This window comes from Eurosta solidaginis, chromosome 5, assembly GCF_040869045.1.
Source record: "Eurosta solidaginis isolate ZX-2024a chromosome 5, ASM4086904v1, whole genome shotgun sequence".
In the NCBI taxonomy this organism is placed as follows: Eukaryota; Metazoa; Arthropoda; class Insecta; order Diptera; family Tephritidae; genus Eurosta; species Eurosta solidaginis.
This window is the reverse complement of record NC_090323.1, coordinates 219,098,611-219,112,190: the sequence shown is the minus strand read 5'-3', so window position 1 is coordinate 219,112,190 and position 13,580 is coordinate 219,098,611. Positions and strand designations below refer to the sequence as shown.

Below are 13,580 nucleotides of genomic sequence, written 5' to 3'. Positions count from 1 at the left end.
TTATTTAGACTACTTTGGGAGTAGTACTTCACAATTATACTTCACTAATAGCGTGCTTAAATCAAACTGATTACTGAATCCTCAGCTTGTGCTGCTTTTATACTCCCGGTTACCTCGTTCGCCCATTTCTCCTAAGGTCTGCATAGACGTTTCACGATCATGCCTTCTAGACAGTTGCATCTAATGCTGTATATCTGCAATCCATGTCCCTCTTCCAGCCATATACGTGTGTATGTGTATGTAACAATTTCTGCTCTTAGCTGCCGGCTGCTTACATATATGTATGTGAAATAATCTCTCTGCTTCTTGCTGCTGATTATGTGAATATTCTTCGTTGTTTTGTACATAAGTGTGGCTGCTTGCTGTTTTTGTTCTTGTGATTATTTACTAACAGCATAGTCATGCTAATATTCGTCACAATATGTATTATGGCGCAGTCTTATAACTCTATTAACCACAGAGAGCAAACAACAACAGCGTTTCAAGTGCACAGCTGGATATGTTCAGTTTCACCCGAACTTCGACTTTTTTATTTGTTATGGTTAAAGTTTTCTTGAAATTACTCAGTTTAATAAAACCCAACATTTTCGTAGTTATACCTTTACAGCAAAACTTTAAAAATTTCGAAGCTGATATTGCAGAACGTACAAAAATAAACAAAACTCACTTTTCTTTAGCCTCAAAGCCATTTTACATTTTCAGTATTCCACAGAGGAAAACGTAATAGCGAATTCTCAAAGCAATATTAACAAAAGCAGCATCGGCACTACTCTCTAACCTCGTCAATATGTCGCGTCTATTTATTACCTTGACTTTTCTCAGTAGCTTTCAATTTATAGCAGATAATTTTTTTTTATTCTTTTCATGGCCATAACCAACTTTTTGAATTGGAATTCAAAAGAAAAATGAAGCTGTGGGAAATTCATTTAGTAAAGGTAAAGAATTTAGCCGTGCAGCTCAACGTTAGCCAAATACATAAAAGCATATTCTTCGGATACTTTTCGCATATTTGATGAATCGCAAAATGTTCATGGTTAAACACATTAGGGTACTCAATTCCGAGGCACAATTTTTTTGTTGCTGTTGTTGTTATAACAGCGCTTCGCCCCATTCAGTAGATACGACCAGTCACAAATTGTAATCAAAGTCCTCTAACAGGAGCCCAAGGAAACTACCAGTTTAAACAGGGTTGACCCATAGGAATGCTGCTGTTAGAGACGTAGATTCCAAATTATAATTGAACAGCTAGTTGATGGCATGTGGGGCATACCGAATGCAGGGCTTGATATACGTATGCGGTGTTGATTCATTACAAGTAAGAGTTTAACCTGTTACAGTATCCCAAACGAAGTTGTGCCAAAGGGACTCGTTTACCTTGGTGGTGTACTTTCTTCTTCTGTAGGGGTTGGATATTGTATATTATAACGGGGTTAAGCGGGCGCAACCCAGCGAAGGTGTTTACCGCGTCTGTGTGTATCAGGCTTACGGCCTCCTTAGGCTTATATGAATGAAATGGCTTAATGAGTAGGTGCCGGATATTATCATAGTCTTTATCCGTCTTGGACCTTGGGCCTGATCAAGCAGTTGTTTGCTGGGATGGCCGGGTGTGTGACAAGTCAGCACCAACTGTCTATTCAGCATTTCGTTATACTCTTTCGTTCACGTAACTGTTGATCAACTGTTTGATTATGACAAACAAAACGCAACTTTCAGTATTACCGATCTGCAACAAGCTGGCTTTGTACGCTGAAAGAAAAAAAGCTGCTAAATTGAACCGAGCTACGGGGAAATTCAACCGATATTTATATAAATTTTACTCCATCGCAAGTAGCTGTTCAGGGGCCACGCACAAGTTGTTGATTCTGAATTGAGTGTTTCAACAGTCAAATCAACAAAAAATAAAAGTTATCAAATGTAAACCACAGCTCCGTTAAAAAAAAATATCTAGAATATTTGCGGGACCCCATTTAGATTTTTTTTTAAGATTTTGATGTAACTTTATCCTGGCCTTAATCCTAAACTATTATCGTACAACGGTGGCCGCCCAGCTCTGTTCTATTAACTAATAATTATGAATGTCACCTAAAGGGTACTAATGAAAACTGTTGGAATAATAGATGTCTGTCAACATTAGAATAAAAATGGCAGAGATTGCTGTGGCACGATAGTCGTAAGAAAAAGTAGTGAGCTCAAGCAACAACTCATTAAGATTTAACGATGAGCTGTACGAGCTTTACGCAGACATGAACATAGTCAAGCGAATTAAAACGCAGCGGCTGCGCTGGCTAGGCTATGTTATGCGAATGAAAGATGACGCTCCGGCTAAGAAAGTGTTTCTATCGGAGTCCGCCTATGGAAGCAGAGGAAGAGGGCGGCCACCACTCCGCTGGAAGGACCAGGTGGAAAACGACTTAAACTCTCTTGGTGTGACCAATTGGTGCTAGTTGGCAGAGAGAAGAAGCGCCTTGTTGGGCGTCCATATCCGTTTAAATGGTTAAGCGTCAATTAAGTAAGTAAGCAAGCAACAAATCTGATTTGTTGATCTTACTTGTTTATCTTACTAGCCTTTTCGAGTTTCGTACCTCTAAAACTTAAGTTCTAATGAATAGGCTACCCTGGTTTAAACTAAAACTAAATAATCTTAAAAATAGAAAAACTAGCGGGACCCCGGTGTGCTTCGCTACACCAATATAAATATTGGAAAAAGAATAAAATATCATAGAATTTTTTAAATCTTTATTTCATTTCTTAATCCAAAACATTTGGGTACACTACATTTTTCGTTTTTCCATCTGAGATATAAATAAACAAACAATTTGGAATGCCTACTCTGAAACAGGCAACGTATAGCTGTCCGTGCGAAAAGCACGGTTCCTCCAAATTCAATCCGCATACTAGAAGCGTTTGTGCTTGCGCCTTGTTGACTGACATAGCAAATGACAGGCGCACTGGAAATTGCAAACGCTTCAATTCAAATGGCATGTCTGTTGGTATCAGTGGGATTCACGGTATAAGCACAATTTCACTTTTCGCTTTGCCGGTCAGTATTGTTGCTTCAATTAAATTCGTCATCAATTTTTTACATTCAGTCTTGTTCCATTACACAATTTTGGTGCATTTAAATTCCGTAATAAAATAACTGATGACCGACCTTCAAATTTAAATAATGTAGTGGCATACCAGACGGTTCCAATGAATTTAAAAATTCAACTGGATAATTCACTGCGTCATCTTGATTCATTGCGCTATCCACTGACTTGTATGTTGTCACCACACCTGGCAATTTTTTCAGAATGTGATGATTGATTTAATTGAAATGTACATTTTTTGGTGCCAGTCTTGCGCGTTCTCTCAACCAATCGTGATTCGTGTAATTTTGAACAATATTTGAAAATACTCGTTCAATTAATACTTCTTTTGATGGGATAATTGTACAAAAATTGTTTGGCAATGTAATCAAACCATTTGTGTTGTCGATTTGAATTTTGCCATTTCCGATCTCTAACAATTGCTTCGAGAGCTGCTCTGCAGACTGATCATTGTGCAACTGAACACGCATGTTTATGTGTAATGTTAATTTTTTCACGTACCGCCACAAAAGGGAAGACTTAAAACATGCATTGATCCCATCTGCCGGTGTTGATCGTGAAATAACGGGCAATGTTTGTCGAAAGTTATCTGACAATAAACTTAAAGCACCACCAAAAAGCCTTCGGTTTCCACGTAAATCTTGCATCTTTCGATTTAATGCTTCCGATGATTTTTTGTTTGCCATTGTACACTAATCCCATAGAATGACCGCTGCTTGTTGCAAAACTTTTGCCATCGCTGATTTTTTGGATATGTTACAGGTTGGAGTTTCAACCACTTGTATATTCAATGGCAATTTTAAAGCTGAATGAGCTGTTCGTCCTCCATCCAATAAAGTTGCAGCAATTCCAAAAGAGTGACACAGCAATTTTCTGTTGCGATCGAATTGTTGCTAAAATCAATGAAATCACAAATATTTTTCCGGTGCCGCCAGGTGCATCCAAAAAATATAATCCACCAGTGTTATCAGAAACAGCTTGCATGACTTTGTCATATATATCCTTTTGTTGATTGTTCAATTTGTTGATGTTGGATATTATAATCGAAAATGGCATTCGTATTTGCGGTGGTTGAGATGAAATCGATGCATCGTGAAGTGTTGCGTCCCAATGAGTGTCATCTTCTAACAAATGCAAGAGCTGACATGCTTCGCGATATATCTGACAAAAATGACCGTGAACTGTTCTTAAATCCTGAAATGATTTTGGTCCTCGAACGTTTACCAACAACATTCGCAAATAAAAACATTCAGCATTGTTGGGATGTACCGTATATATCCTGCCCAAGGCATCTGTTTGGAAAATACCTGGATGACCATCAACTGGTGGTTCTTGTTTACGCCGCTGAAATTTTTTCGATGATGCATTCCAGGTGTAATATTACGGATATCAACATATATAAAATTTCTGGCAAATGTGTCGATTTCACACAATTGAAAAAGAGCTCATTCTACCTCTTTCTCAGTCTCCTTCTCTCTTTTCTCTTCTCTCAAGTTTTTCTCATTCTTCTTCATACCTTATTTCCAGTCGCAGAGGGTGGTATGTATTTTTTTCCAGTCCCATTCCGAGTCTCAGTCTCAGTTCCAGTCTAGTCCTAATCCCAATCCCAGTTCGTCTCTGGTCTACTTCCCGGAAAAAAGCATCGTAAATATTAATATAGGCAAATTTATATACCAAATTTCAGTCAAATCAAATAGGACATGTGGGTATTATTAATTCATGTCTTTATTTGGGCTTCTCATGAATATTTATCAGTTTTGCCGGGCTGATGCGACTAAACCGAATATCGCAATGAAAATTACTTTAAAACTCTCAGCAACAGCTCTCATTTGATATCCATAATACACACACATTCTAGGGGTATCCGGGTCCATGTTTTGGCCTATATCTCGAGACCCTAGTCACCCAGCGGCGTAAAATTTACTCTGTACTAAAGCACACATCAACAGCTTCAATTTGATATCCATAATGTAAAAACACATCCTAGTGTTACCCTGATCCACGTTTTGGCCTATATCACGAGACCCTAGTCACCAATAGGTATGAAAACTATCCTGTACTAAAGCACTCATCAACAGCTTTAATTTGATGCCCATAATGTAAAAACACTATCTAGGCGTACCTAGGGGTACCAGGGTCCACGTTTTGGCCTATATCTCGAGACCATGGGCGTCGATCCTGAATTTTCTTTGCCACTAACCTCACGGAGGCCGAGGCCTTTCCAAAGAATGCAAAACCGTGGAAATCGGTTAGTGCGTTCTGGAGTTATAGCGTCAGGAAGGAAAACCTGCAAATAAGCACCATCTATTGGTATGAAACGTAGCCGTAGCTTGGTGTGATATATCTCATGAACCGCTCGACCGAATTCAATCAAACTTTACAGAAACCATCTACATGAGAGCACAAATGTACCGTAGAAATTTGGTTGAATTTGGTGTAGCCGGTCTCAAGTTATAAAGTAACACCATAAATGTGCACTTAATTTTTGCCTCAGCAATTGAAATACGCAAAATGTTTGATGTGTACAGACGATGTCAAACTATTTCCATCGGTCCGTAATAGCTCTGACTGCACGAACTTGCAATCTGATCTGGACTCTTTTGCCGGATGATGCGCAGACAATAATTTATTTTTAAATGCTGCATTGTGCGTGACTTTAAGGACCCTATGACGTTGAAGGCACTTTATATATCCTAGGTCAGAAGTCGTCTTGAATATTGCTCAATAATATGGAATGCTTTCTTTCGAATAAATTGTTCTGATTTATCTAATTTGTTCATTCCATATATTCCACTGCGTGATCTTCGGCATAATAGATTCACCCCTATTCTCTATTACAAGTCCGTTTCAGTTCTCCGCTCCACTTGAACTGAAAGTAGGTATCCTGATTTCCACTTTAATTGAAAGAAGAGGAAGAATTAACAAATTTTCGAAATCAGCTGTTTGTGAGAAATTGGTGGAATTGGAACACAACAAAATAAAGAAATATTTGTGAAAAATTTATAAATTAATGAATATTTCGTTATTTAACATTTATTTAACATAAATGAAATATGGAAACATTAGCCGTTGCAGTTTTAATTGATGAGGAGGACAATGCGTCCCACAATGTAGACGTGAGAGTGGAAAGACGGACATTAAGGAATATCAGTGATTCATTCACGATGAGCGATGAATTGAAAATTGGTGCTGAAAGTGCTAAACTTTCATACGTGTTAAATATTTTTAGATTCAAAAAAACCTTAGGTTAAATAAAGAGGCATTTAAGTATGTCTTGCATATATTTGATGCAGAAGTTCCGAGAACTACTTTGACTTCCTTAACAGCAATTAACCGCGTAATGGCTGCTTTGAGGTTTTTTGCTGAAGACCGCTACCAGTATGGTGCTGGTACAGATTACAATTTTGCGATGGGTTAGTTAACCGTAACTAAGTCACTATCTTATTTTCTGGATGTAATTGAGCGACGGATTTGTCCAGAGTGGATAAAATTTCACAACAGTGAGGAGGAAAAACTGCAAGCGAAGCAAGAGTTTTATACTAGGGCTGCCTTTCCAGGTGTAGTGATGTGCGTAGATGGAACACATATTAAAATAACGAAGCCAAATCAAGAAGGTTTTCTTTACTATAACAGAAAAGGATCAATGCTATTGTGGTAAGGATAACATTTTAATGATGTTGGAAACACTGCAACCTTTTTCCAAAATGCCTGCACTTCTCCTCTAGGCCTTTTTGAGAACCTTGTGCAATGTCTCTTTTTGTTGACAGCATTTCCAACAATTTTTCATATTGCTCTGGTGTTGTACTTGCTACTTACATATTTAAAAATAATTACCTTTTAAAACCCGCGAAAATACAAATCAAAACAATCTCCGTCAACTAATTTGCAACTGAGAAAAACGGAACTCCACTTGAAGTGTAGGATACGTCAAATCGAGGCTTTCGAAATTTGACTGAATGAAAACGGAACGCAGAATACCAAATTTACCAAACTGAAAAAATTTCAGTTCAGTTCGAAGTGCAAAATAGGGCTGATTATTTGTCGAAATAACTCATCAAGCGAATTATGCTATGAATGAACCTATAAATTTTAACGTCCCATCACGGGTGTCAAGACATTACAAACCTCTTCTTTTGAGGCAGTGTAGAACTAATTTCGAATCAAATGAACCTTTTCGGTGTTTGTGTCATAATTTTAACACACATTCTAATTCATTTGATATAACGGATTCACTTTTTACCATAAAGAAAACTATCTTATCCTATCTTAACTCTTAACAAAAAAAAAAAAATTTAATAAATTAAAAATGTTCACTTATGTAACAATGTAGTATGTATATTAGGGCGGGTCGATTTAAAAATCGCTCATTGCTCTGTGAAAATCGTATTCTAGGGATCAAAATAAGAAACTTTGCCGAAGGAACCATACCTTTAAAACGAATTCTGATGTCCCCCCCTTTGGGTCGAACTTTTGGGTAGGGGCAATTTCAATTCTACCTGCTGCGTCTTGTGGTGGCTTAAAAAAAAAACAACTCAAGCAATTTTACGATCTGCAATTGTGTCACAGTGATACCTTCATTTTTTAAAACGGTTGAATAAAAAACCCACACAACTATGTTTACGACATGCAAATGCATCACAGTGATGCCTTGGTTTTAAAAGGGGGTTGTAAAAACGCTAATTTCTAATAATTTTTTTTAATTTCTTTTCTATTACTAAGTTAAATTAATTTTTTCATTTACATATGTTCTGACTAAATAAATTTCTAAAGAGAAAAATAAACTCCAAAAAGAAAAAACATAGGCATTTCAAAGTGGGATTTTTCAAAATTTGCCCCTACGACCCAAAGGGGTATGGTTCCTTCGGAAAAGTTTCTTATTTTGATCCCTAGAATATGATTTTCACAGAGCAATGGGCGATTTGTTTGCCTCCCACAAATCGACCCGGCCTAATGTATGTATATGTATAATTTCTAACTGTTATGTAATTTCTAACTGTTATGTATAGTACTCAGCTGAAGATTTTTATTCTGTAGCTGAGCAGTTTTAGATCTCGACGCTTAACAAACCTCCGCCTATCAACGACTTGGCAATAACAAATCCGTGCGTCATGCGGATGCGCCCCTCGCGGCGGTCGGGCGGGCTTTGAAGGGTATTAATCCGTTGGGTATTATTATTATTATTATAACAAGGAATATATATCTAGCAAATCGATTCAGTAGTGTTCTTAATTTTAATAACATCTTAAATAAGTTTAAGCTTGAATTGTTTTCTATTTTTAACTAGTCTGTAAGAAAGCATGTACATTTAGACTTAATGAATTAAATAAATAAATAAAATATCTACATTTCTTTTGATGCTGACGACATTTTTACGTTTTTTTTAAGAATCCCATGAGGCATCATAACTAAATACATATATGAAACACAAATTAACTTCCTAAATATTTCTTTTTTCAGCTGGAAGAATCTTTACAAAAAATGTTGCCCCGCGTACCAGTACCACTACAGGAGGCCACCTCCCGTTTAGTTAATCGTGATCCCACCGCAAGGCCAACGGCACAATTATTGCAATTGATTAAGTACTTTATGTAAGTATGTGGAGTAAAAAAATCAAACCATTCATGTCGACACAACAAGAGTTATTCATCCATCATGATGTCGTGAGTCGTCTATTTTTTGCGACACTATTCAAATTGTAATATTCTGCGGAGTGGCAATTGCTCTCCACTGAGGAATGTCAGAAGGCATTCTAAATTGCCTCAGTCGTAGGTGGTGCTAAGACAGTCAATGCGCCTTTGATTGATTACCTAAATACGTTTTATTTTATTTATTTTTGTTTTTTCGGTTGAGGATGAAAAATATCTAGGACACCATAATTGCCACTGTCGAAGCGACGGTGTATCAGTGAACATAAAAAAAAATAGTCCCATCTAAAACCGTCGCCCAACCCAAGACTGCGTTCGCATTTGCTTTGGGCTTGCACTCATTTGGTTGACGTAGCTAATTATCTCGCCATGCTTTAATATTTGTGATCAGCCTCACTGTTCATCTGTCCCCAGGTTTTCTTGCAGCCTTCAATTTACCTCCATATTTTCTTTAATAACGAATATCATGCCTTCCTGATCGGTCTACATTTGTGCTTCTTCCCATAGCCTTCTATCCAGTGCTAGCGGCTGATTCTGATACAGTGCGATTAGTGGCTGCTGTATATAAGAAAGCCGCAGTGATTAATCTTCTGAAGAGTGTTTTTCCACATCTCGGAGTAGTGATGTGTACCAGCTTCCCTTTGCTTTCTGTTAGCCCTCCGATGTTTGTCATCAATATGCTTAGCAGCGACAATTTTTTAGATGTCTCTGTAAAGCATGCTGAGTTGGAGCCCAAAATCTTACACCAAAGTAGTTCATTTCATACTTTGGTGATATACTGCCAGAGAAGCTATTGTATATTTTTTTTCTAGCTAAAGTATTCGCTAGTCAGCAAACTTTTTCCGCTTTTCGTGCTGTAATAACCCCAGTAATTGCGTATGCTTATCGAACTAAAAACGCTTCTTTAAAAGTGTATTTCAAGAATTGTTCCTTGTGCGGCTGACTGTCACGATACACGCGTCACTTGATTTTCATTGTATGAGTGTGAGATCGCTAAGACAGCTTCTAATAACATGCTGCAAGTAGCAAGGGATTTGGAGTCATTGGTCTAAGGCGACCAGTATGTCTGTCCATCTAGCGCTGTTAAAAGAGTTATTACGTAAAAGGCCGAAAAGATGACTCATCTCGATTTAGTGTTACCTTCGTGTGATATTTCAACGCCAGAAAGAACGTTTCCGATTACGTGTGCTGCCTGGGTGACAGTCTTCGTGCTTGTTTTTTGGCGATTGCAGTTAGTGGTTTCAGACGCCTCTCCAACCGTCTTCCATCTATGTCGAGCTTATAAAAAGCCACAACTTTAGCGTTGTTGGTGTAAGATTGGGTGCCAACTGATTAACTGTGCTTCCGATTAGCACCTTTGAAAAGAAAGGAAAAGAAAAGAAAAAAAAAATAAAAGAAAAGAAAAGAAAAGAAAAGAAAAGAAAAGGAAAGAAAAGAAAAGAAGGATTATGTTGTATTACTGCGGTATATGGTACACTTAGTAAACATTGCAGTGGTTGAATTTCAACTTTTTAGCGAACTTTAGTTATTATAATTAGGCATCGACTACGCACTTGGTTTAGATCTATTGTGCTTCACAGCCTGTACAGCCTATTACTGTATATGAAGATTTTTAATGTATTTAAGTATCAGTATTTTACACCATATCACGAAGGGAGTGAGACAAGTACATAGGAGAGGTTCTGCCTTGTCAGAGCGACGCATTCGCAGAGAATGTGTGCCGGCGTTTCAATCCTCAGCTAAAAAAGACGAATTTTTGTAACGGATAGATTCAACTTACTTAGGTGATATCGTAGACTACAGTGTTCTGTATAGTTCCCAGTACTCTCTACTTAGATTAATTAGTTTGGTTGTTAATCTCGTTGTTGGTAGTATAAGCTGTTTTGTTTCACGATTAATTATGATTTCCCGTGTCTGAGAAGGTCTCTGACGCATAAAATTCTGCTACAGCGCCATGCTTTGGTAGCTAGTCTTCCGGCTCATTAATTTCACGTCCCTGATGCCTGATAACTCATCGCAACACAATCATGTTTTTGGCTTTCAGATCAATTAGGATTTCAAAGCACACGTCCACTAGCTGCGAGGTAATTGTGTAAGACTAAAAGGCACGTATGACTATCTGCCTGATATTCCTAGAAGGTAAGCCTCTTCGTAGACCTCCTCTTCCGTAAGCTTCTAATGCATGGATTTTTGCCTAAAATATAGATAGGTATAGATACCAGATTACGTTTTTCTCCATATTTTGATCTATTCGTGAAAGAGACCTCTGAGTCATGGTGTGTTTATAGATTTCCTGTTTCCAAACCAGTTCTGTCCACAACGGATATCGCAATATTTCGAGATTCTGAGCGCATCTGCCATTGGAACACGTAATTGCAATACGGGATTTCCTATGAAAGTAGTTGTTTGGCAGAGAGCTCTCAAGATACACTCACCTTAAAATCTAATTTCATTATAAAGAATTAAATACTTTTATTATTGATAGTACAAAAGCTTCGATTACAAAAGATTTACTGCTATTATTATATATCCACATAGTATTTAGTGGTGGACATAATACGAAAATTCACTACACAAGCATAAATCCAGGCTTTTTGTACTGAGGTGGCCAATTGAAGTGCTATCGATTTCACACTGGCAATCTGGCAATCCAATATATGTATGAATGGCCGGCAGTAAAAAATTTATTTGTTTTATGGGTGAAAAAAAACTTAAAACAAATTCTGGAATTGAAATGTGAAAGTTAAATCTTTCAAAAAAAATTCGCAAAGCCAACTCAAGAAGTTCGGACCCAGTCCAAGCGACGATTAGCAATCAAGGAACAATGTGGTGAGTGATCTGCCTCTAATTATAGAGAGATAAAGATATATTTCCAAAACCTTTCTGGGATGAGGACCAAACCGATCTTCCCGATTGGATTATGACATATGTGGTTTCGTCTAGACATGTCTCACTCAATGGAAGTTTTTTCGATAGTGGATTCTTCGACTCTAATATTTTTAATGTATTCCGCAAAGATCGAAATGCTAAAGCTGCTGGTTGCCTTCGTGGCGGTGGGGTCTTAATTGCCGTCAAGCGTCAGTTATCCTCCTCTTTATTTCCGCTTAGTAACGGTGACGTTCTATTGGATCAAATTTGTGTCTGCATTAATGGTTCTACTTCAAAAATCTCTCTATTTCTCCTTGAATCATACGCGTCACCAGGAAGTTCATTTGAACTATACAAGGCATACGCTGATAACATAGTTTCGCTAGTTATAAGTAACCTTGCTTGGTGAATTGAACCTATGCGATATTCACTGGTCAACGAATGTTTGTAATTTTGGTCTTACACCTAATAATCTCCGTGCAAATCATGAATTATATTTCATTGATAATTTACTTAGTCTTAATTTAATGCATATCAGCAAATGTGTTATACTCTAACTAGATTACTCGATCTCATATTTATTGCTGACAATATTAGTTGTGAAATCAGTGAATGTACAAATCCAATCACTCACAAAGCAGGCATCACCTACCATTGGTTAATAACACTGGATCACAAATCCCAATTTTTTTTTTTTTTGCACCAGAGACGCCATTATGAAATTCCTATGTAAAATCAGCCCCTGATTCCGAAAATCAAGGTTATTTTCAATTCTGTGATAACGTTTTTGAGATATTTACGAATAACCTTTTTTTCAAAAAAAAATAATAAGAAATTGGGTCCACTTAATCATATATATCTCAAGAAAGGATTAAGCAATTCCAAAATGGTTTGAAGCTTTTAAAAGGTAATAAAATTTGCTATAACTCTTTGCTATTCACTGCAGTTTCAAAGATAACGAACAATCATTACGGATTATTTAAATTTTTTTTGTATAAAAATATAAAAAAATTTGTACATTGCGAGGAACGATCTCGCTTTTTTGCAGATTTTTTTCTTTCTCTCTAAGTTCGGTTTTATTACAAAAAAATAAGCTTTCATTCAACAAAATCGATGAGCTAATACAAAAGTTATAAGCATTCAAATAAATATATCCATATAGTAAAACTTAAGTACCCTACAAATAATAGCATATGTACATCTGATTCTGTCTTAACTTTTTGCTCTTATTTTATAATTGAAAAAGTTATGTGTCTTGCTTTGACGCTTATTTAGATTAGGATCGGTTTCTCTTATGAGAAGCGACATCCCAGAACCCTTGATACCGACTTTCAATCATTTTCATTTGCTGGTGAAACCTTTCGCTATGCTCGTCACTTTCGACGCCAAGATTTTGCGGGAAAAATTCAAATGGGAGTGTAGAAAATTAATTTTTAAAGACATATTTACTCTTGAAAGAAAATAAAAAAGTATATTAGATAAATACATAAGTGACACATTAGTATATAATTTTCTTAGGCTGGATTATCTTTCAATTCAGAACAAATTTTTTGTTTACATTTTTCTCGTTCTTGTTTGTTCGGAACTGGATAATGTATTCAGATTTAGGGCTATATATTCTCATGTAAGTTTAAAAATTTTGAGAAAAATATTTTGTTTATCGGGCAAATAGGTTCTAAAGTTAACTGAGAAAACAATAATACGGCCTTTAAACTTAATTTATTGCCGTCTATGAACAATCGCCACTCTTTTGAATCATATGGTTTACCAAACTGTTTGAATAGACCAGCAATGTCTTTGCAGTAACAAACACTGTTCTACTTTACACAAAAAAAAAAAAAAAAAACTGTAAGGCGCGAAAACCTCCGAAGAGATCTAAGGCCGAACTTCTCTTCCAATTTGCGTGGTGCTCCTCTTGATTTTCCCTACAAATTGGCCGGACGGGACCTACATGTTTTATGCCGACTCCGAACGGCAT

At 36.9% G+C, this 13,580-nt stretch overlaps 1 protein-coding gene across 11 annotated transcripts in view; it reads left to right on the top strand.

The window, feature by feature from the left end:
* The window catches only part of bma (SCY1-like protein bma), a 385,396-nt gene that overhangs the window by 256,668 nt on the left and 115,148 nt on the right, over positions 1 to 13,580 (top strand). For all 11 annotated transcript variants that reach the window (XM_067788410.1, XM_067788411.1, XM_067788414.1 and 8 more), the window contains one exon: positions 8,547 to 8,677. In XM_067788410.1, the coding sequence (XP_067644511.1) occupies positions 8,547 to 8,677 (131 nt within the window). The remainder of the gene's footprint in view (positions 1 to 8,546; positions 8,678 to 13,580) is intronic.